Source organism: Agelaius tricolor, unplaced genomic scaffold (assembly GCF_023055355.1).
Source record: "Agelaius tricolor isolate 1412-34295 unplaced genomic scaffold, bAgeTri1.0.p SCAF_56, whole genome shotgun sequence".
Taxonomy (NCBI): Eukaryota; Metazoa; Chordata; class Aves; order Passeriformes; family Icteridae; genus Agelaius; species Agelaius tricolor.
In genome coordinates, this window is record NW_027269316.1 from 1132788 (window position 1) to 1157523 (window position 24736).

Genomic DNA, 24736 nt, shown 5'->3' on the forward strand with positions numbered 1-24736 from the left:
TAGGTCTCTGACAGGTATTGCGGGTGCGTGGCCGCAGCTGTCCCGAGGAGGCCGGGCGGAGGCTCTGCTTCACCCTTTGCTTGTTAGGGCTTCCGGAGCGTTCTCTCTGGTTTCGGGTGGTGGTGGGGAAGGGCTGTGGATAAGGTACCCCGTTTTTCCCCGCCCAGAACTGAGGGGCTCGCCTTTTGTCGCGCCCAGGCTCCTGACGGTGTGGAACGCACAGGGGAAAGGCTGACGGCGGCGCTGGCGGGCGGGGCGTGCGTGGCGCTAGGACCCAGGAGGACGCAAGGCGGCTCTTAGAGCGAGATCGCCGTGACTCAGTCCGTGTACTGGAGCAGGTTAGTGCTGTCCTGTGGGGCCGGGCTCGGGTGAGAGCAGGCCGGGCATCATGCCGCCAGCCAGCTAGCTAGCGTGCTTGCTTGCTTCCTCCCTCACTTCCTTCCTTCCTTCCTTCCTTCCTTCCTTCCTTCCTTCCTTCCTTCCTTCCTTCCTTCCTTCCTTCCTGGGGCCTGCCGCTCCGCTAATCGCGCCCTCTTGTTTGATGTTTTTTCCAGCAAGCCAAGATGGAGTATGAGTGGAAGCCTGATGAACAGGGGCTTCTACAGATCCTGCAGCTGCTCAAGGAATCGCAGTCTCCGGACACCACCACGCAGAGAGCCGTTCAACAAGTATCCTTGGTCGAGGCCTACACCGCGGGCGGGCGGAGCAGGCAGAGCGGGGCTGCGGCCGTCCGGGCGACCGCTAGGGAGGCTGGGGACTCTGGGTAGGGGGCAGCGCGGCCACAGACCAGTGCTGTGGTAGGCAGGTGGCGGCCGGGCCTTTCCGGGGAGCCGCCACAGCGAACTCTGTGGGCTGAGCCTCCGCTTGAGCGGGTGGCCGTGGCGCGGCATTTGAACCGCTAAGGCGGCCTACTGTTGCGAGCCCTGAGCCAAGGTTCGTTTTTTTGGGTTTTTTTGGGTGTTTTTTTGTTTGTTTGGTTGGTTTTTTGTTTGTTTGGTTGGTTGTTTTTGTTTGTTTTTTTTTTGTTTTTTTTTTTTTTTTAATTTTTAAAGCCCTGGCTCCTTTGTGGCTGCTTTGGTATCTGCTACCTTTCCAGATTACTCCATGCTGGGCCTCTGCCAGCACCTAGCCCTTATTCTCTGCATATCCCACCGAGAAGGCCGGAGCGGGGGGGGGGGGGGGGGTCCTCTGCTCGCCAGGCAGAGTTGATGATGTGGCGCGGGGTAGCTGTCGCCCCTGCAGCAAAGCAGGGGTGAGCAGGGGCTTCCTAAACTAATCCAGCGCTAGGATTCACGGCAAAAGCCAGAGCTGGTGGGAGGAGCGTTCCTGGTGGAGCCGACTGCACGCTCTCCGTGACCTGCTGGCTCTGACCGTGTTTTGCTGTGTTGTGAGGATGTTTCTGCCTAGAATCCTGAGCCTGAAATACTGTTCGTTACACTTTTTACATCTTACAGGAAGAGTGAAATCTACCCTATGTGGCTTGTGCAGCTTTGCAGTACATTTTGCATTAGTGTTGTGGATTCTTGGTTTGTTGTTTGGGTGTGGAGTTGTTTGTTCCCCCCTCAGGTCTCTCTTGACTGTAGAAGTGATGAAATAGCAAGGTTTTAAGGACCAAAGACTGAAAGAGGAAAATTTCACATTAAGTCTAGTAGAAGCATAAGTCTTGAAAAATAAAGCTCTCATCTACTGTCTCCTGTTCCTTAAGCTAACTATAGAGGTGCTTTAAAATATCTAGAAGTCCTGAAAGGATATCCTCCTATGAAGAATATGAGTTTAGCATCTTGATCTCTTTTTATTTAAGGCATTTGCTTGAAAGTCTTCACAAAAGGCAACAAAACATTTATGTAGGTAAGAATACGTATGTATGTTGTGTTAGGAGTTTAGCTTGAAGCCAAATTTGCTCGACTTCTTGGCTTTTTCCTAGTAGATGTGGTCAAACCTTGGAAGGCTTCTGTTCTTACCTGAAAGGTGAAGGTAGATTTCACCTTGTTTTTGCAGCTGTATTTCAGATTCCTAAGATGGTATTGAGTCCTATGAAAAATACTATACAGAAGTCGCTAAGTGTTCTTGTGGTAATCACATATTCTCTGAACAGAGAGAGACACAGCTCTCCCAGGATTTTCCTGAGAAGCTGTGAGAAAGCTCAGAGAAAGTAATTGTTTTAATTTCTATCTCAATCTCTGCACCTGGTAGGCAATCTCTGTTTGTCAAAAATGTTTACAAGAAGGACTTGTCCCTTCTTGACCAATAGGTGAGAGAAGTTTCCTAAAGGCCAATCAGGTCTTAGGTCCACCATTGTTTCTATAAGAACTGTGAATTTCTAATAAAAAGTGCCTTTTCATGCCTTCTGACGATGGAGTCTCTGTGTCAACCTTTGTCTGTCCCCTATACCCCTTCGGTGATATGTTCTGATAATGCCCCAGATTTAAACAGGTGCTCTTTAGTATTTCAAATACAAAGGTGATTATAGCAGCAGTGATTATAATGTAGCTTTCATGTAAAATTGCATTTTAAAGGTCTGCTTCAAATAATGGTATCTGGCTTTTGATCAGTGCAAGGCCCATCAATGTCAACATCATTATGTATGGTCAGGGTTTAGCAATTTTGAATATTTAGAGCTTTAGCTGTACAGCAAGTAAAATAAATGCCTATGAAGCAAATAATCCTACTAATTCTAAAAATAATTTTTTTGCTAAATGTCTTCATTGTTTGCCATACTGATGATATCTAGTATATTTGGTAACTGCATGCTTATGACATAAAATATTGTTGAGCATACTAGTACTTAATACCAGGGTGTGAGAACAAGATACAAGGAGAATGCCAGAATGCTGTTCTAGGCAAGCAGTGGCAGAATACGTAGAAATTTGAGGCAAAAGTAATGACAAATTTTAGAAAAACAGCTACGTACCTTCTAATTGTTCAGAAACATAATAATTCTTCTTGCAGTTGCCCCAGAGAACATAGTAAAGAGGTTGGTATTGCTAGTAAGATGCTTTTTCAGAGAGGTGTCACTAGAAAATTGTTTTGTGTACAGGATTTTTTTTAAAGAGACCATGGATAAACATGAACTTCTTTGTACAAATATCTGGGCATTTACAAAGAAACAGCTTCTCGCAGTTGAAAGCTCAGACTGGCTAGTTAGCATCATCAAAATGTATATGACTAATATTAAAGTGACTAGCTTATAAAAATCATCATAGTTGTATTTTAATGCTGAAATGCTTTTATTTATTGTGGAGTAAAAAATGATGTATTATGTGATTGTGCCTCAGTGGATTCCTTAGGTTTTGTTGACTTTTAAGTGCAAATTTTGAAATCTAAAACTGTGCAGAGGAATGTAGGGGATTTGGGGAGGGCAGGAATTTCTGTGTTCCTGGATTCTTTTCTCAGATTTCAGCATAACTAAAGAGCTACTGCTTCAGTATGAAAATTACAGAAATTGTTTTTAAAGTGTTCATAGCCTGTATGTTGTGAGTTTATAGTCATAGCATTTTTAAATGATGCAGTAGTACATAGCTCACTTAATCATAGTATTCAGAAAGCTATAAATGCTGTGTGTGAAGATTTTAATTTCCTTAACAGTTTTTCTCTTCAGAAACTAGAACAACTCAATCAGTATCCAGATTTCAACAACTACCTGATTTTTGTTCTTACAAAGCTGAAGTCTGAAGGTAAGTTCTTGGGATATTGACTGGTTTATTCTATTTTTTTATTTAAAAAAAATTATTTTATTTAGCTTGAAAGAAAAAGGAAACTGATTTTTATACTCAGTGTGCTGGTGGGTTGATCTCCATAGTCACATAGAAGAATTTTTTATCCTCTTGGGAATCTTTGTGGAAAAAGATCTGATAACATGGTGCTTGTAGTCTCAATCTTGAAAGAGATACCATTCTAAAATTCCAATGAAATCTTTAAAAAATGTGGGAGCATCATTCTTCTATCAGACTACAGTGAAACTGTGGAATAACTTTGCATGTCATGGTGATGAATCATGACTATACACATTATAAAACATGCTGCTAAATCCAGTTGTGATTGTGATCTCCCTAGTAATCAATCTATTAAATATTTAGAAGATTACTGTTGCAGCTGCTTGCTCAATCCCCATCTCTCCCCCACACCCTGGTGGAATGGGGAGGAGAATCAAAAGTAAAACTTATATGTTGAGATAAGAACAGTTTAATAATTGAAAATAAAGTAAAATACAGTAATAATGGTAAATGATAATAATAATGATAAAAGGGAGAAACAAGTGATGCACAATGCAATTGCTCACCATCTGCTGACTGATGCCAGACCCCCCTTCCCAAACCCAGATCGGCCACCCTTCTGGGTAACTCCCACCAATTTATATACTGGGCATGACATTCTGTGGTGTGGAATATCCCTTTGGTCAGTTTGGGTCACCTGTCCCAGCTGTGCTCCCTCCCAGTTTCTTTTGTGAACCTCCTCACTTGCAGAACATGAGACAAGAAAAAATTCCTTGACTTAGGATAAACATGAGTTAGCAAAAAATGAAAATATCAGCATGTTATCAACACCATTCTCATTTTAAATCTAAAACACAGCACTGTAACAGCTACTGAGAATAAATTAACTCTACCCTATCTGAAACCACACAATCACATCCTAGAGTTGTCCAAATATAATGTCTGTAGAATCTTCATTCTGAAGCCTTAATTCTAAAAATAATGTAGTTTCTTACTGTTGGCTTATTTTTATGGACATTTGTACAAACTGTTTATGGCATAGTGTAGCCTCTCCCAGTTGGAAAATTCAGGCAATTCCTTGGTAATGATCAGTTATGACTATCCACCCTCAGGGCAGATCTTTTAATAACCTCCCTAGAAACCTTTTTCTTAACTCTAAACATGGTGTGGACTGCATTGAGGAGACCTGGCAGATGTAGCAGCAAGAACATGCTTTCCTTAACATCCAAAGGGAATTCAAAATTCCCCAAAATTGATGGAACAGGCCTGAAGGAGGAAAAGGGGGTAAAGTCTGGGGAAAATCATCCTCCCCTGCTCCCCCTAGAGGATGGGTACAATTATTAATGGACTCCCAAAGGTAGCACCCAAGGCCGGGGCAGGAGAGCAACACTGAATACACATCCCAATTGATCTTCATTGCACTTGATGTTATCATGTCATAAACTGATATCCTATGGTACAGCAACAAAGCAATCCTGATCCCTCTCCCTGCTCTGAAAAAGAGCACCACAAGGAGCATATACGAGAACATACACAGGATTCAGCACCACACCCACATAAACAGACCAAGCAACTGTGACCAGTGGCTCCACACCTAATACAACAAATGGTTAGATCAAATTAGTTTCCAACCTTCTCTTGTCAGATCTGTTGTTATCTCAAGCCTTTGTGCTGCACATTGGGCACCAAATAAGGCTGTCATGGCTTAGGAATGGTACTCTCCAATTTAGTGCTCCCACTGTGTCATGAATTGAATGAGTGTTTTAATATTGCTTAAAGAATCACTGGCAAAGGTATCAGTAAAAACAGGTTTAAAATAAAAGAAAAAGCACAACAACCTTCATTGGCAAGGTTCATTCTACTAACTAGATGATTAGGGCACACAGAGGAAAAGCAAACAAAAAAAAATCCAGTCAATCAATCCAAACTGAAATAATTCCAAAATTATCAGGGTGGGGTGGGGGAGAGATGAAAGGATAAAAAGGGTAAGGATAAAAACTAATATGGCCTAAAGGCCCAACAGCACTTAACAGTTCTTAAACTTATCAGTACTTACCCTAACTTAAACTTGACAGCACCTTAACAGCATTTAACTTTATTTATAACTTAAACAATTTAACAAAGGATTCATATAGGATTTACTGTAGCACAACAGTAACTTTCTTACAGGTGTAATTTACAAATCCAAAGTACTTGAGAATCTCAGAGAGCAGTGTTTCCTCCACATTTGCTATAGCATATGGACACAGATATAGAGTCTTGTCCTAGGTTGATAAGGAAGTGAGTTTTTTGGGAGGTTGTGGTCAAACCAATCAGTGCTCAGATTTGAATATTGGCACCTGATGTGGCCACTGAAAACATGGATATGCCTCTGAGAACACAGGGGGTTAAAAAGCAGAGAACTCTCAGGGGAACTCTCTCTTGGTTCTGGGTTGGTGAAAGAGGTCAGGCCTCCCCTGCCCAGACACGGGTTGGGTGGGGGAGGGGAAGCCATGTGGCCGGGGTGAGGTAGGCCAGAGCCTTGGACAGAGAAGGGGTGTGAAGGCCCCTGCAAGATGGAAGGGTGGAGGAGCACTGAGAGGCATCAGGCAGGCCCCCCCCCCCCCCGCCCGATAGAGAGAGAGAGAGCCTGTGCCTGTGCTTGTGCCACCTTGAAATTTGATATCTTGTGCTGGCAGCACTGCCGAAGGAGAAAGGGGAGGGGGCCGGTTTGCGGCGAGAAGGTGCCCGGCTGCCATGGGAGTTCTGGGCAGGCAGAGCCTGATATTTTAACCCTTTTCTTGGACAGTGAAAACTTTACGAAACACTAGTCCTCCTTGATTTGAAAGAGAAGAGAGACAGACATGAAATAGAAGGAAATGGGCAAGTGTGGTGAAGGTCTGAGCAAGTGAAGGATGTCAGAAGAAGATGGGGAAGAATCCTAGGTGGGAGGAGATCATGGAGTGGCCTTTGGCTGGACTTTTCTTGCATAGCCATAGACGGAACCAATTTCCTGTAACACAGAGACTGCATTTACGGGGAGGCAATGGCTTGAGCCAAGAGTGACCTGCTGTAGTGATTGCCAGTGCAGGAGAGTGACCTGCTGCAGTGATGCCAAGTGCAGGAGTGGAGAGAACAGAGAAAGATGAGGAGGGTGTGGTAGTACCCTCTGTCTTCAGGGAAGAAGATCTCTGTTCTCAAGACCCTCAGCCCCAGGGGGAGTGAAAATGGGGGAAACCTTTGTCCCAAAAGTGAGAAACTGTTGCTTTTTTGGTACTTGGCAAAGCATCCTTAAAGGGAACCCTATAAGCAGTTTTGGTCCATGAACGGTGGTGAGAGCACTGTACATGGAAGGAAGGAAGATGTCACGATGGCAAATGTTCTCTGGGCGGTGCCACGTGTGACATGGAAACACAGGAGGTTTCAACTGTGTTTCCTGGGGAAGCCTATGGTACAAGAGGGACTCCTCTCTCCTTGATTAACTGAGAGTTGATTATCTGAGGGATGGTAACTTGACTGAGAATCTAAGATTTTGTCTCACTGTGCCTGGGTGGAAACTGGGGGGGGGGGAGGAGGAATATTTTGGAAGTTTTTTCATTCTGAATTTTGTGTGTGTTCCTTTTATTATAGTTGTAGGTTAATAAAGTTTTTTTTTCTTTATTTCTAAGTTTGAGCCTGCTCTGCTTTATTCCTGGTCACATCTCACAGCAGCCATTAAGGAGAATATATTTTCATGGGGGCACTGGCATTGCGCTAGCATCAAACCATGACAAGTCTGTACAAGGCATCTGTGAAAAATTCCTCTCAAAGGTATTGAAACACTCACTTCAGATGCCTTTGCATCTTGTCAATGGCAAAGGGTCAAGCCTTGAGGAGTGGAGGCTATCAGCCTGTCACTATCGAGTAAGAAAGTGGCACAGACTCCAAGCAGGCTGGTTTGCACAACAACAGCTTTAATGTGAAAAACTCTTCTCTTTTATAGACAGTTCAGATGCATTCCACTTGATTGGCTAATTAACAAAAGCACTTTTCTCCCAAACAATCCTTGATGAGAGCAGAAAAACAGAGAATAGGAAAACACCACCTGCAGGTTGTTTATAATAACAAGTTATCATCCTTTCTCTACAACTCCCTAAAAGTCTCACAAGTCCGCTGTGAGAAAACTTATCTCGTTTTCTTGCTCTCTGACCAGGCTGTCACATCCACATCAGCCCAGGATTTATTGTTTTTTGGCAATCCTCCGAGAATAGCAAACTTAAGAGTTCGCTGTGTCTCAGAGGTCTCACTCAGGGAGGTTGCTGGTTGCAGCTGCTGTGGGCCAAGAGAGCTCAAAGGGTCTTATTTTGGACTGCTGTTTATAGGGTTGCAAGAGAGGGCTTTGGCCATAATTTTTCATCCTGGCCGCACTTCAGGTCCTGCCATTGGGACACAACAACCCCCTGCAGCACTACAGGCTTGGGAAGAGTGGCTGGAAAGTGGCCCTGTGGAAAAGGACCTGGAGGTGCTGGTTGACAGTGGCTGAACTTGAGCCAGCAGTGTGCCCAGGTGGCCAAGAAGGTAAATGGAATCCTTGCTTGTATCAGAAATAGTGTGGCCAGCAGGACCAGGGCAGTGATTGTTCCCCTTTACGTGGCACTGGTGAGGCTGCACCTCAAGTACTGTGTTCAGTTTTGGGCCCCTCACAACAAGAAAGACATTGAGGTTCTGGAGCATGTCCAGAGAAGGGCAATGGAGCAGGGGAAGAGTCTGGAGCACAAGTCTGATGAGGAGCAGCTGAGGGAACTCAGGGGGCTCAGCCTGGGGAAAAGGATGCTCAGGAGAGACCTTGTCACTCTCTACAGCTACCTGAAAGGAAGTTGTAGCCAGGTGGGGATTGGCCTCTTCTCCCAGTTAACACGTGACTGGAGAAGAGGAAATGGCCTCAAGTTGCACCAGGGGAGGTTTAGGTTGGGTATTAAGGAAAATTTCTGCTATGAAAGGGTTGTCAAACCCTCACATAGGCTTCCCAAGACAGTGATGGAGTCGCCATCCTTGGAGGGATTTGAAAGCTCTGTGGATGTGGCACTTGAAAACTTGGTTTGGTGGTGGACTTGGCAGTACTGGGTTAATGGTTAGACTTGATGATTTTAAAGGTCCTTTCCATCCTAAATGATTCTGTGATTCTGTGTCCAACTGTGGCTGCTAAAAATAATGCTTTCATTGTGGCTTGCAAGGGCTGTAAATAGTGTGTAAATGAAAGGAAAATGCCTTTGGCTTACTTCCTGGCCAGACACAACATTAATTCTGAATAACTGCTTATGGAAGACTGGATTACTTGAATATGAGCATACCAATCAGTGGATTATAGATATGCAAGGGAATAATAATTGGACATATTAAATTAGTGTAATAATAATTGGAGAGATTTTACCTTGAATTCAGAGAGCATTTCAGGTGAACCTGAGACTGATCAAGAGTTCAAGTAAGAATGTCCTCCTTTAGGATATTCTCCACCTGATCTTTGTTATTGACGTCTTCAAAATATTAAGCAAAATTATAAAATTACTTTATTTGACTTCCTAAGTAATAATAATAATGATAATAATACTTGTCACATCTCATAACCACATTCTGTAGTTGACAGAGGTATGTCTGCTCATCTAGTTTTTGGTATTTTTATTTAAAATTGTAAATCTGTTCTCCTAGTAAACTTTTTGGCCCTTGAAATGCAGTGCCTTGCAAGAACTTTTACATTGTTTAGAAGTTGGTAGGTATTTAAAACCTGTAGTATAGGCAAAGTTATAGAAGTCTTTTAAATATATATGCATCAGGTGGATTCCTAGTTTATGAAGTTACTGAATTCTATGTAAGAGTGATGCTTGTAAATCAATATTTATAGTTACAGAGAATGAAAATTAGTGCTTCTTGAGGAAGTGTCTTGGTTTGAAAAGACAGGTGTCTGCTAAGGAAGGCAGGAGCCTTCCTTGAAATGGAAAATGTAAACCCCCTCCCTCGGAATTATTGTAATTTTGAAATTAAGGGGCTTTCAGGCAAAGATATGGGAATAGGAATAACAGTTCTTTACTAGGAAAATTAAAACCGCAAATGCAATAGTACAAACAAGAAAACAAACCACTGACAGAGTCAGAATACAACCTGACACCCTGTGGGTCAGGGTGTTGGTAGCAGTCCAATTAAATGGTGGCTGTAGTCCTCCTGAAGTGACAAATGTGGTTCTGTTGAAGCAGTGATCCTGTAGGAGGGTGTAGTTTTCCTCTGAAGGTTCAGTGGTGGTGTAGATGGGCTTGGTCTTCCTCTGGAAATCCAGTGGAGAGGAAAGCTGCTTCTCTGGGGAATCCAGTGGGAAAAGGCTCCCTGTGATGTTCCAAATCTCTGATTACATCCAGATAGGAATGCTTGGCTCCTCCCTCTGGGCAGAGCTTCTTGCAATGGGATGATGTAATTTTATCAGTCATGCAGTGACACTCAATGGCCCATTAACCGAAGATATCTCTCCGGAGGGAGGATTGATTGTGGAAGAGATCAAGAAACTGCCCAATTAACAGAAGATAACTGCCCCACCTCTAACAGATAGGAATAGAATACACACCCCCATTTCCAACCTAAGACAGGAAGACTGAAATATATTTTTAAATCTTGTTCTAATACTCGTATACAGCATTCTGGTTTTGGAACTCATAATCAGTTGATTAAAATTAATTTTAGCAATAACCCCTCTTTTTAAAAGTGCCATTTTTGTTCAACTAGCAACGGTTGCACTCAAAAGTATTTTTAATGGCCCTCAGTCAGTCATCATGGGTATGATAAGAGTCCTTGTGTTATGATGCACTAACTTGGTTTTAAAATATTTTATATTTGAAAGTTATATCTCTTATTTTTCTTATATTTCTTTGGGCAGTTAATAGTTTTGAAGGCCTATAATAGATCTGTGTGTAAACTGTAACTCGGTGCAAATGAACTTTAAGCATCCTTACTTTTTGCTAAAATCAGGGCTTCTCTTCTGGTTTGGGCTGAGGTAATTTTTTTCACAGTGGCTGATATGGGACTGTGTTTTAGATTTGTACTGGAAACGATGATAACACAGGGATGTTTTAGTTACTGCTGAGCAGGGCTTACACAGATCCAAGGCCTTTTCTGCTTCTCACACCAACCCACCAGTAGGTAGGCTGGGGGTGCACAACTGACCAAAAGCTAAAATGCTGATTAAAATTAGCTTTATAGGCTGATTTGGATTGTTGTAAACTTTAAATTTTAATTTTCTTATACTATAAACTAATCCTTTCTATGTAGAACATCCACATCTCACTTTCAGCATGCTTCAGAAATAATACCAAGTTACTTATGCCCTTGGTTGAAGAACTAAACATGAATCTGCTCACAAGTGAACTCTAAAACTAAAAAACTTTGCTATGTAAATTGATGGTTGTATTTGGAAGGAGGGATAAGGAAATAAAGATTAATATTTATCACTGTAAGCTTTGATCTTGTTGCATTGTTCTGCAAATCTGCTTTATCCTAAGAACTGATGGAAGTTATAAACACAATTATTTTCTCTTGCAGATGAGCCAACACGTTCCTTGAGTGGTCTCATCTTGAAGAATAATGTAAAAGCGCATTTTCACAACTTTCCAAATGGAGTAACTGACTTCATTAAAAGTGAATGTTTGAACAATATTGGTGATTCCTCCCCCTTAATTAGAGCTACTGTAGGTAAGTTTACTCTTATTACTGTATTCTGCTCACTGAAAATGTTACTGATATAAGTGAGAGCTGTGCTAGTGAGAGTTATTAAACTCCTAAACCTATTTGCTTCTGATAATTGTCACAACTACATCATGATTTGATTCTGATATTAATCTTCAGTGTGGATATACAAATATATTTTTCTTTCCTATTTTCTTAAAACTGAATTAGCAATTCTGTTCGTATCTCTTGAAATGTGACTGAACATAAGTTTACTTGAATCTTCTAAAATTCAGCTTGCTGCCAATTTTTATACCAAAAACAGGAGTAAGGTAAAGGTTCTGAGTTCAGAATTATTTCAGCAATCCACTTGCATTAGTAAAACACTTCTGTTTGTGGATTTCCTCTTTGCTTCCCCATATGCACACCTCTTCAGGGAATCATTACACCAGATGTTACATACATTAACATAATGAGTTTATGTTTTTTAAATAGCTTCTGTCAGAAAACTGTAGATAATGTGTGGTGATCAGAACACCAGCTACAAGTGTTTTTGTTGTATGGTTGTTTTTTTTTTTATTTCCTAAATCCTGTGGTTTAGTACATCTCTTCCATAACATGAATATTTGTTATTTTTACTTATTTCTAGGTAATGTTGATTTTCTGTCTGCTCTTTGAGAATATGATTTCCCCCAATTATTGCAATTGTAATTTTCCTTGTCCACTCCAAAAACTAGAAGAAAAAGTGAAATTAATGTATATTTAAGTACAGTAGAGAAAAACAGGGATTGGATGCAAGTTCAGAAAGGCATTCAGCCTGTGTCAGCTGATTTCTGTTTTAAAATAATGTCATAGTTTCACCCCTAAGTAACTAAGTACCACACAGATGCCTGCTCACTCCCCCATCTGTCCCCCCAGTGGGGAGGAGAATCAGGTTGAGATAAGAACAATTTAATAATTGAAACAAAATAATAATTTCAATAATAAAATTATACAAATAATATTACTAATAATTGTCACAAGAAGGACATAGAGTTACAGAAGCCAAGAGAAACAAGTGATGCGCAATACAGTTGCTCACCACCCACTGACTGATGCCCAGCACATCCCTGAGCAGCATTTGGCCCCTCATAGCCAACTCCCCCCAGTTTATATACTGGACATGATGTTCTATGGTGTGGAATATCCCCTTAGCCAGTTCAGATTGTTATAAATGATCAACAAGAAAGCCAAATCAATAAATGCAAAAGATTTTATTTTTGCGACCAAAATACGGTCCTCAAAAACCACAGTCAATGAGACAGCGTTGAGCCCAGGGTCAGCGCTGGGTGAACCTATATCCAACCTCTATCATCGGATCCTCCTCTGTTCACGAATGCTGTTTCCAGCGGGGCTGTTTTGTACAGTTTTTTATGCCTGAGGCAGAGGTGTCCCGATTTCTTTTGTAACCCCACATATGTATGAAGGTTTCTTTTCACTGTGCAGGACTGGACAATTGCTGTTTCCTGGGTAGTGGCAGGCGCTGATCATGTCAGGGGAAGTCGTGTATTCAGATGTATGTTCCTTGGCGCCTTCGTGTATTCAGATGTATGTTCCTTGGCGCCTTCGGTTATCTTGATTGATGATATCTACCAAGTGATGATCGTCGTTGGGTGTTCCCTGATGGCTCCGGAGGAAGCCCATCTCCATGCTGGCCACGTTCTTTTATTAGTAAATGAGGCATTGTTCTCCTGCTGCCACCAGGAGTTTTGTAATTCCAATGTGGTAATCTGTCTCCGGGTTGCTCATGGTCAGAGGCTCGTTGGATGTTAGATTCCGTTTACAATTTTTATTTCATACATTTTCCCCTTAAGCATGAATTACTTTATAATATATATTATAAGATCAACTGTCCCAGCTATGCTTCCTCCTGGTTTCTTTTGTGCAGCTCCTCACTGGCAAAACACGAGACACTGACAAGCCCTTGTCTCAGGGTAAGCACTGCTCAGCAACAACCAAAATATCAGTGTGTTATCAGTATTATTCTCATACTGAATCCAAAACACAGCAATGTACCAGCTACTGAGAAGAAAACGAGCTCTCCCAGCAGAAACCAGAACATTTTCCTCCTCTAATTCGATACCATTTACATCATGCCAGGACACACAGTTCCCAGTTCCCCATCACCTGTCTTTTGATAGATATACACACACATATACTCCCTTAGTCTATGGACTATGGACCCTGTAAGTCTGTTGAGTTCATTCACTCCAAGTGCCAGGTCCTGCAACTCCATGCAGTGCTACAGGCTTGGGGCAGAGTGGCTGTTTTGTGGCAAAGTAGGACAGTTTCAGACAAAGTTTATTAGAGAAGCCCTCTGGTTGAGTAATGAGGTGCAGAAAGGACCGCCTTGCTTTCTAAAACTCCTCAGAGAGAGGAGCCTAGGTGCAGCTGGATCCAGTCTTAGCCCCAGACTTGGTTAACAGTTTTCGTCTAAAGGATTATATAGGTGTAAATGAACCTTTATAGAACTTTATCCTGCAGGATTAAGGCTGACAAACCAGGTGTATTTATATAAATATATATATGACTTATTATGGTAATGATTAGACAAAAATATGTTAATCAGAATTATTTACTGCACAGTATAGGAGTTATAACGTCTAGTATAGTATAGTGTACTATTTTGAAGCAATATTAAAGCTAGTTAAAACAGTTAAGTAGAGATTGATGTTACTCACTCATACCAATGATCCTGAGCAAATCTCTTTTACTTGGCCTCGAGGAGCAACCTTGAGAGGTGTCCCCATTTAAGGGAGGAATCTCCACAGATACACGTCAAGGAGAGGTATGTTTAAAGACCCTGGCATTAAAATTTGGGACTGGACTTTTATAGTATAAAGTGATTGACTGTCAGTCATATGTCTCCAGACCAGCTTTGTCAGCTCAGCAGCTTTAGATAAATTATCAGTAGTATAATTTGTTCCTTTATCTGGGTATTTTACCAGGTCTACCACATCTTCATCTCACTATCAGGGTGTTAAACTTTGGGATTGATGAGTCACACTGGTTTCAGCATTGTTCAACACCAAAAGCAGCAGGACTCCCCCTCCTTCATTTATCTCTGATAACTTTGCAAATAAGACATTGTTCAAGTTGTTTTTCCCATTCCAGGCAGAGCATCCTGCTACACTCTACCATGTGACTTCAGTCAATTGTTGTCTCTTTAAATAGTAATGCAGGTATCTCTTGCCTTCATGCTATAAAAGCATCCACTGCATATATGTACATTATCCTTAAATATGTTTAGGTACATCAATCCCCTAAGGTTTGCTATTTTAACTCATGTGGTTTGATAGTATTAGCTATTTTATAATTATACATTACATGTTTACACACAAAGTTATTATCAAAATCAGTTGGAATTTATTCAGAAATATTAAACAGAGCATAATACAGAGTTAGCTATCGATTTTGGCAAAAGAAACACTTGTTATTTCCATTTATATACTTCTGGAAGTATCCTTATTTGTTGGATTAGGTACCACACCTATTGTAGTGGTTTTGGTTTGCCAACTTAAGATTTCCCTAATTTTAAGATTTTCTGGTTAACGCATTAAAGAGTGTGGTAGGTTTTGGTGCTGGTCAATTACCAACGTACTTACTTCCTGTTGTGAGATAGGATTAGGAGAAATGCAAAGTAGGCTCAAAATTTTAAGAGGGTATAATAAAAATTTTATTAATAGTAACTAAAAGAAAAAAAAGTAGTAAGAATCAAAGCAAACCCTTCAGAACACTTTTCCCTACAACTTTTTCTTTTCCATTGACAATGTAAAGAAACAAAACTTTTTACTACCTCTAAAATAGTCTTTCTTCAGTTTACTTAGGGAGAGATGTTCTTCTTGTTAATGTTATGGAGACTTCTCCACAAGAGGAAAAACAGTTCTCTCATGGTTCTTAATTTGGTCACGAATAGCAGCCTCCTGGGGGAAATCTGCTATTGTGAAGCCCCTCTCATTTTCCACAAGCCTTCCCACAGCTTGTTCATGGGCTATGTTGACTTATGGGGTATTGTTTTAAAGATGAGTTGGTTAACGGCAAAAGTTCTCATTATCTATCTCTAAAATCATCTTCATCCCTGGGAACAGAAATCATCTTCTCCTGGGGACACAGGACTACTCTTCTCTCTTTCTGTGTTCAAACTTTTCATGGGATCAGAGCTACTTTAATATCTATTTACTTTAGCATAGAGGTTTTTGCTCGATATCAATTTGAACCCTTCATCTCCCCATAGTTTTATGTGTTATAGGGAAAAGAGTATTTTTCTCCATAGCTTACAAGAGGATTTTAGCTCTAAAATTAAGGCATCTCCTCATCCCTCCCATCTGGGATTTAATTTCATCCTCACTGACCATGATGTTTTCATGTTGTTCCTTTATATGCTTGTATTTTGTTCCTTTCTCTCACTCGAGGGAGGATTGAACTACTGAAAGGGTTAACATGTCGCCTGGAGCCTGCAGATGGTCAACCTGACTTGTTGGGCTGGCTGCTATAGACTGCAGGAGCTGTGGCTGGAGGGGTGGCTCAGATTTAATCAGCCAGGCTAGAACTCAGCAGCAGCAGTATTCTTGGAGGGGGGGGGAGGTAGTGGTTTCTCCTTCCCCCTGCCTGACTGTTGTGGGCAACTTCTACTGGGGTAAAATCCCAGCGCCAACCCGGGGGTAAAATCCCAGCGCCAACCCGGGGCTGCTCCTGGGGTCCAGCGGGTTTGGCTGGGTCCCAGGCTGGGGGGGGGTGTAGCAAGCAGCTAGATGTTAGCAAGGCCAGCTCTATCCGGGGCCCAGGGGAAGGGAGTCCAGCCCCGGAGCAGGGCTGTCCAGCCTGGCCCCATGGTAAGGGTCGCCCACTTGTGTTACTTCGCTCCCAGCAGGAAGGGAAAGAGGAAGTTCCCGGGCTTCTTTAGTCTTTTAACATGTGTTTTTCACAGAGATGTGTCTAGTTTACTAGTGGTTGGAAGCTTTGCATTACTTCCTTAAATGTCTCTCAGGCAAAACCATGACACATATATACACTGATTACTAATAAAAACCAGATTCCGATTAATAACAATATTACAATAACAAGTTGTAACATTAAGTCCAGAATGCCCATTGTGGTTGGAGACCATCTGTGTGAGTTGATGCAGGCAGGTGGCCAAAACAACCACAAAACAACGGCTGAAATGCAAGAAATAAATTTATTTCATTACCTCACTAAGTGGAGGATCCTGAAGCAACACCTGGGTGGAGACATACAAGCAGGAACACAGCACCATTAGACTCAGTCCTTCCTAGTGGGTGATGGAGCTGCTGTTTGCACCCATTTATCAAGGACCTACACACACGTAGTTTGCCACTATGCTGTGATCTCCTCTGTGCTTTTTATGACCTCTGAGATTTGATCTTCCATCTATTAAGACTGTGAGCTCAAGCATGTCTGTGAGAGGGTCTCCAAGTCTCTCCAAACACCTATGTTATCTCTACACAGAGATTCTACTTCTCATAACAGACAGAGGATAAACAGCAGTAGACATAATACATGGAGTTTCCTGCACTGTTATTCTCCAGGCCTTGGCATTCCCAGCTGCAAGGTCCCTTGAGCAAATCTACCATCCTCCTCACCATTCTTCTGCTTCTGTTTCCTCCCAACAGCATCCTACCCCCTCTCTCAAAAGACTACTGCCACTGGGGCTGGAAGTGTAGAAAAGGGTAATTTGTAGAGGCACTTAATGGAGCAAATAGAAAAAAAGGAATAAATAATGGTCTAAGGTAAATGTCCCAGTCCTCCTGCTGGAGAATTAAACCACTCAGCTTGCAAGGCACCACCAATAGGTTGCCTTAGTGAATGAATGAAGTCCTGTTGATGTCAAATGTTCCTCTCAATGCAGCTGATTCAGCAGTCATGTTGAAACAGCACATGCCCTCAAACTCAGAACAGTGTATGTGGTGTTGAGACAGGAGGTAGGTCATCAGCAACTGATCTGGCGAGCTGGCGAGCTTACCAGCTGTAGTGCCGTTACTTCCACATACAGGGCAACAGTTGCCTTTGATGTCCAATTTAAACCTTAGGTGAAGGCATACCCCAGGTGCTCTATATTTGTTACTTGGAGAAGGAAAAGGAAAAAAGTTACCACACACAATTTTTCATATAGTAAACCTGCAGAAATCTATCCAGAGTATGTGCATGTCATACAAGTCTTCAAAGCACGACAAACCAACCTGTGGTAAGGAAGGAAAATAGGAGTGTCATCTCCTTCCAGTAATACATATACTGTTGCCCCAGCTCCTTCAGCTAAAATTACTCCAGGCCTGGTAGGTTGAGATGGGCTGATTGCCCACACAAATTGAAGAGGTTTGGTTTACGCTTTTTCAGACCAAACTTCAATTTGATGGTGGGTTCATGGCACCAATAACAGAATTCCAGCACTGTCCTCCTGATAAAGCCCTGGTAGTTGTTGAAGATATCTGAAATACAAAACTCGAGAATCTGATATTAACAGAGGATGTAGCATAAGGGGAGAAGTTGGAGTATAGAACCATACTGGAATGTCAGGGGTTTAAGCAATCTCAAACACACTCATTTGTGACAGTTATTACATGAATTTTTATATCTACACTAACAGACTCTAGTCCCACCACACAATCCATTGGTGCAAACAATTCCATTTTCCCTGTAGTTGATATTTTGGGAGAGATACCATCTGGAAGAACCTCAATCCTCACCATGTTTAGTACTGGAGATGACCTGATGCAGTTATAGGGCATTTGGTTATGAATATTTCAGTTGTTTAACAAAAAAACTGCTTTTGTAAGGTGTGCACTCCACTGTTGTAAAGTTTTAGTACTGGTTAAGTTTTTCAGTTGTTCCTTCCAACATCCCATTCATTCTTTCAATCAGTCCATTATCTTGAGTTTGATAGGCAATGTGGAATAGCCAATCTATTCCCAGGCTTTGAGCACCGTCTTGGACATTACATCCCCTCTAGTGTGTTTCTTGGTCACTCTATTTGATGAGGAGGTCTGCATTGATGATGGAGTTGTTCTAATGCTTTAGTTGTGCTGTGTTGGTTGATATATTTGATGGCATTAGCAAAGAGCAATCCTAACTGTACCTACAGCAGTGAATACATATTGCCACCCCCTTGATGGGGGCAAGCAACCTGCCAGGTAGTCAAAGTCCACTGTCCCTGCTTTATTTTCCCCCAGGGCCTATATAATGGCCTTAAATGCAGCTATTTACAAATAGTAAGTGCAGTTATGTTCAAATATCTAATATACGTGTAATGGCAGAGGGGTTTGGTTCTGGACAATATTCTAAGTGCATGCTGTAAGAGCTGACTGATGTCCACAAGCATCCATAGCTTGTATCATCTACTTCCCTATTATTTTGTGACTCGAGTAATCCTTCTAATTGGCTGAGACCATGTCTTACTTTTGAGGGATGTTCTTGTACATGTTGCCAAATTTGTTGTCATATATCTGCCCCCATTACAGGGTATTTCTGTACATGCCAATCGTCTCAGGCCCAGCAGGGTAACAACATTGTGAGGCTTTTGTATACAACCCAACCGTCACTGTATAAGTAATATACTTGCCCTTCCAAGATGGCAAGGGACATTGTGACCAACTCAGCCCATTGACTAGATGCCTGTACACTGATTTGCCATAGTATGAGTCCTGGAACTGGACCACATGTAACTGCTCTCCATTGTCTCTGTCCAGTGGCCGTGTATGTTGCTCTTCTATCAGTAAACCAGGCATCTTTCCTGTGCTCTTCTATCAGTAAACCAGGCGTCTTTGCTGTGCTCTTCTGTTAACTTGTCCTAAGGGGGTGCTTTGTCCACAGGAGATACAGGGAGATCTCTGGGGGAAGGGGGGGGAAGATTCCCCCAGGGTGGGCACAGTTCCCAGAAAGGTGGCATGTGGAGTGGTTACATGCAGTTTCCACAGTAAAAATCGTTGCTGTAAATAATGTTTGCATTTCCAATGTGTGGTTGCCTGGGCCACCCCTATGTGAGCCTCAACAGAATTATCAGTTACCCACCCATGAATGGGAATGGGTGTGTGTACAGTCACATTATCTTGGCCTATGATTCTTTCCGTTTTGTGCAATGCCCAAACTACAGCTAGAATTTGGTTTTTTATTGGGGCATAATGTGTAGCAGAGCCTTGTAATACTTCAGACCAAAATCCTATGGGTTCTTTCTGATTTTTTGGCCCAGCTGTCTGCTACAATCCTTACAAGATGGTCATCTAGAATTGTTACTTCTAGTTCAAAAGGATTTCCTTGCCTAGGAGTGTACAATTGGGCATGCTCAATCAAAGAATTCTTTCAGGCATCAAAGGCTTCTTGTTGTTTCTTGATCCATTGCCAAACATCTTTCTTCCCAGTCCATTTCTGCAGAAAGCGCATCAGTACCACTAGATGTGGAATAAATGTTCTTCACTACCCTAAAAGTCCCAGGAAAGCTTGCAGTTGTTTCACCATGGTCAGTACAGGGAATTGCTGGACTGTTTGCTGGACTGTGTTTGGTATTTCTCTAAGCTGCCCATGCCAAACTGTCCCCAAAACTGTACAGTTGTACTAGGGCCCTGTATTTTCTATGGATTAATTGCCCAGCCTCGGTCTTGTAAGCAGGCTTTCAGCAATTCAGCATCTGCCTCAATTTCTTGTGACTGCACCATAATCAATGGATCATCAATATAATGGTGAACAGTGACAGCACCGGACCACAGTGCTACATCAGCTGCCACCATCTGGTGGCAAATGGAGGGACTGTGTTTACATCCCTGAGGCAATACCTGAAAAGTATACATTGCTTTTGTTGCCAGGTAAAGACCAACTGATCCTGAGTCTCTGAAACAATAGCTATTGAAAAGAAAGCATTAGCAAGATCCATTACCACCTTTCAGGGCTGTATATTTTTCCTGATTTTTTCTATATCTGGTACCATAACTGCAAGTGGTGGGGAGGGGTGATTTTATTCAATTTTCTGTAATCAGCAGTCACTCTCCAAGTGCCATCCAATTTTCGAACAGGCCAAATGGGGTTGTTTAAAGCAGTCATGGTTTCTCTGATTCCCACTTGTTGGAGGGCCTGAATTGTTTGAGTAATTTCCTCTTCCCCCCCTGGAATGGGATACTGCTTTACATTTACCACCTTGGCAGGCACTGACAGCGCAACAGGAACCCACTTCAGGACCCCACACAAGACAGTTATAGATCAAGTGGCAAATGCCACTTGTGGAGTCACGAAACAAAAATGATCATTCAGTGTTTCAACAGTGTGGCCTGCTAGCACACCATTGCCCAAGATATATTCTTTAATTGGGGAAATTAACAACTTCGTGACAAATGGGGTGACATCTATTGTTAAAGCAACCTTAGCTTGGAGGGCAGGGGTGGAACTGTCTCCCAAGCTACAGATCTGGGAAGTAGCTTCATTAGGAGCACTATCACCATGTAATACAGTAACTTCTGCGCCTGTATCCACCAGACACATGCAAAGTCCCTCCAGATGCTACTTTATAGTGAGAAGAATACAGGGGCATCGGTCCCTCCCCTGGTGAGAGGCTGCAGCAGGGGCAATGTAGGGGGACATTTGTCAGCAGATGCAGTGCTTTGAGGTGGCAGGAGGGGTGGTGGTGGGATTATTTCTTTTTGTAGGTGCTAACTTTTGCCAACGGTGAAATATTTCTGATGTTGTAATTCCATCTATTTCTGACTGTGTGTCCTGGGGTGACTTTATGATCCCCCATCACCTGATCTGCTGGCATCTGCCTTTTAGAGGAGACAACCCTGTTGGGAAGTTTCCTCCCAAATTTGTCTCAAACCAGGACACTGTGGAACATTGGCTTGGACAAGATTGTTCCACATTTGTTTCCTTGTCACCTGTGAGGTGACTCTTCAGCTTTGCTGGCTTATTTTCTCTTACTACCTGCACAGCTGGCTCTGAGACCATAGCCCCAATATTCATCAAGGCATTTGTTGAGGCACTTATGTTACCAGTAGCATTCATGACTGTTGATACAATCAGGGGTTTCAATTCATCAAGTGCCCCTTTCACAAATGGTATTTTAATTCTTCTCGTTACTGCTACTTTGTCAGGATTAGATCCTGTGGTCAGTGCATGAGCTGCCCCCACCTGCTGCAGTGATCCAATACCTTTTTCCATTGTACACCAGTTTCTGAGGCATGACACTAACTCAGCAGTGTCTGCGTGTGTTGTTAAAACTGCTGCACACAGTCATTGATGCAACGTAGCTGCAACAATATCCCATCCATCAGGACCCCTGATATTCTGTAGTTGAGCATACCCCTGTTGGATTTTATTATCAGTGGCTATAGGAGTTAATAGATCTTTTGGACCCACTAATAAGTGAATAGACACAGAACCACTGTCCCAAACTTGTAAAATTCATGCCAGTGTTGTCTCCCCACTCTTCTGCTGTTAGGTCTCTAAAAATTCCCATAACTCTTTTGGGGTATAGGTCCGTGTGACCTGTACCCCTCCATCCATCTGATCCATTTGTACAAGGGGTCATGCTTCTAGGACCTCCTGATTTTATGAGTCTGGCTCAAACTTAATCTCGGAGTCTGAGGATCCTGTCCAAATATTTCCATCCCATTCCTTGGAATCCCATGATGGGTTCTTAATAAGAGCATGAACATGCAGAGTCATCATCACAGCCTCCCCAGTGCCTGACTTTTTCCTTAGCCATAGCATGTTTTTTTCTGGATCTTGCTGACTATGGCAAATGTGTGAGTTGACACAGGGAAGTGGCCAGAACAACCACAAAACAACAGCTGAAATGCAAGAAATAAATTTATTTCATTATCTCACTAAGTGGAGGATCCTGAAGCAACACCTGGGTGGAGACACACAAGTAGGAACACAGCACTGTCAGACTCAGTCCTTCCTAGTGGGTGATGGAGCTGCTGTTTGCACCCATTTATCAAGGACCTACACACACGTAGTTTGCCACTATGCTGTGATCTCCTCTGTGCTTTTTATGACCTCTGAGATTTGATCTTCCATCTATTAAGACTGTGAGCTCAAGCATGTCTGTGAGAGGGTCTCCAAGTCTCTCCAAACACCTATGTTATCTCTACACAGAGATTCTACTTCTCATAACAGACAGAGGATAAACAGCAGTAGACATAATACATGGAGTTTCCTGCACTGTTATTCTCCAGGCCTTGGCATTCCCAGCTGCAAGGTCCCTTGAGCAAATCTACCATCCTCCTCACCATTCTTCTGCTTTTACCTGTTTCCTCCCAACAGCATCCAAACAAGTTGTCCCACTTGCTATGTTCTCCATCCCTTTTTATTTGCTCTAGGACATGATGTATTTTTTTCCACATCATTTGGGACAGTGATTAGTGTTTTCCAACTTTCCCTTTTCAGTTGTTTTACTAGTTTGTGTAGATCAGGATGTTCCAACAGCTTTTTGACCAGGGTAATGTCCATTCCATTAAGTGTTGGAGACAAAGTGTCATATAACATAAAGTGGCTGTATATGTTCTAGAACACAGTTTCTTGTAGGAAATAGTTGACATCACATCCTGCTATGTTAATAAAGTTACGAATTCATAGATTGGAGTGGTTAGAAAGCTGGATCTTTGTGTTATTTACTGTTAGCACAAGGGGTTCTTAAACATGCACATCCTTGTCCTATGTATACCTGGACAGATTCAGGATCGTTGTCGGAGTACATTTCAAAGTGACAAATGCTTTGTTCTGCTTCTAAACAGGTATCTTGGGCTTTTTAAATGTTACTTTAACATCTATGTCCCTGTCACACTCTCACCATACAAGCATCTACCTCAATTGTTTGCTGTGTGTGTGGAATTGTTTTTGAAAGCCTATGTTCAGTGTTGCAATGGATAGAGTATGGTTTTGTTGTGATTTAGTCCCAGTGTAATGATTTGGTATATGGTATTGTAGTGGTTTAGGAATGTTATTTTCAAATGTAATACTCCTGTTAAAACCACACGCTGCTTCCCTCCCTCACCAATTTGAGGCACAAAAGACAAAGATCACAGGCTGAGATAAGAACAATTTACTTGAAACAGCAATGAGATAAGAAAACCAACAGTAACAGCAACAATATTAATAATAAAAGGTATAAGAAAAAGAAACTATTTACATAGAAAGCCCCTGACAATAAACAATACTGGACTGCTCCACCCACTATGTTTTCTCAACCCCTCTGAAGCAAGTCTTTTTCTCCCCTCCCCTAGCAATGACCAGAGGTGGTATAGAATAACCTCTGAGCACTAACCATGCCCCCTCCCTGCTACTGCAAAAAATTAACTCTGTCCTGGCCGGAAGTAGGCTAGGTATACACTGAAGCATTTCTTATTGTCCATAAAAAAGCTGTGGACTTATTAGCGACTGGGTCATAGTAACATCTGATTGAAGACCCCCAGGATTGAAATTCCCTCTGAAATTTAGTTACATTGTCCCAAATTACCTTTCAAATTTCAATAAGTAAAAAATCCATTTCCTCATTCTCTAATTATTGCAGCACTGGTAGTTTGTAGCCATAAGTGAGCTTGGATGCAGCTTAGTGTTAGACACATTACATTGAGTAATTCCTGAAGCATCAGCCAGTAATTCATTATCAGCATTTCAATATTTTTCTGTCTCAGAAAAGAAAGTTGAAGTGAACCTCTTAGTGTTTCCTAAAGCAGATAAGGAGGACTCTAAAGATTGCTCTATAGTACTCAAATCACTAATGGTTGTAACTAACTTTTTAGCCAGGGTTTCAAGATCAATGCTGTTTAATACCCCCATCCCAGTTCAAAATATACCAGTTACATCCTTCCTAAAAGAAGTTAATGTCCTCTTGTTCAGCCTGGCATACTGTCGAAGAGAAGAGGTATGTATAAAAGGCAAACACTTTGGTCTGATAGCTGTAACATCAGTTTGCATGGACATTTCTACTTTTTTTAAAGACCTGTCTTGGTTTAAGACAATTTAAGGGGACAAACACTCCAAAATTAGTAACCTCCCATTTATTTTTAACCATTTCCTTTCCACCAATAAGGAGAAATGAATACAAGTAGATATAAATGAAAAAATAACAGTTTACTAAAAAATGAAACAGCAACAGGCAAAAAATAACAGTAAATGATCACTATATTGTTGCCTTCTTGTGAAGGCCGCGATGACCTGGTTTCAGAGTCTGGCACTTCGATCTCCTTCATGGGATCCCTTGTGGCCAATAACAGACGCTGACACCAATGTGGTGGACGGTTAAAGGCCTTTATTGAGGGGTCTTAAGGGTATTTATGGACTAAGGGGTCTCTCTACGTCAGACAGGGGTTTGGCTATACTTT

General features: G+C 42.0%; 1 protein-coding gene across 3 annotated transcripts in view; it reads left to right on the forward strand.

Annotated features, from left to right (window-relative positions):
* Positions 1–210: 210 nt before the first annotated feature.
* The window catches only part of LOC139604872 (transportin-1-like), a 136960-nt gene continuing 112434 nt past the window's right edge, over positions 211–24736 (forward strand). For 2 of the 3 annotated variants that reach the window (XM_071456191.1, XM_071456190.1), the window contains exons 1-4: positions 266–338; positions 555–668; positions 3599–3674; positions 11253–11402. In XM_071456191.1, coding sequence (XP_071312292.1) covers positions 564–668; positions 3599–3674; positions 11253–11402 — 331 coding nt within the window. In that variant the 5' untranslated portion in view covers positions 266–338; positions 555–563. Of the gene's footprint in view, positions 339–554; positions 669–3598; positions 3675–11252; positions 11403–24736 lie in introns of all 3 variants that reach the window. The other variant, XM_071456192.1, reaches the window with a different exon arrangement.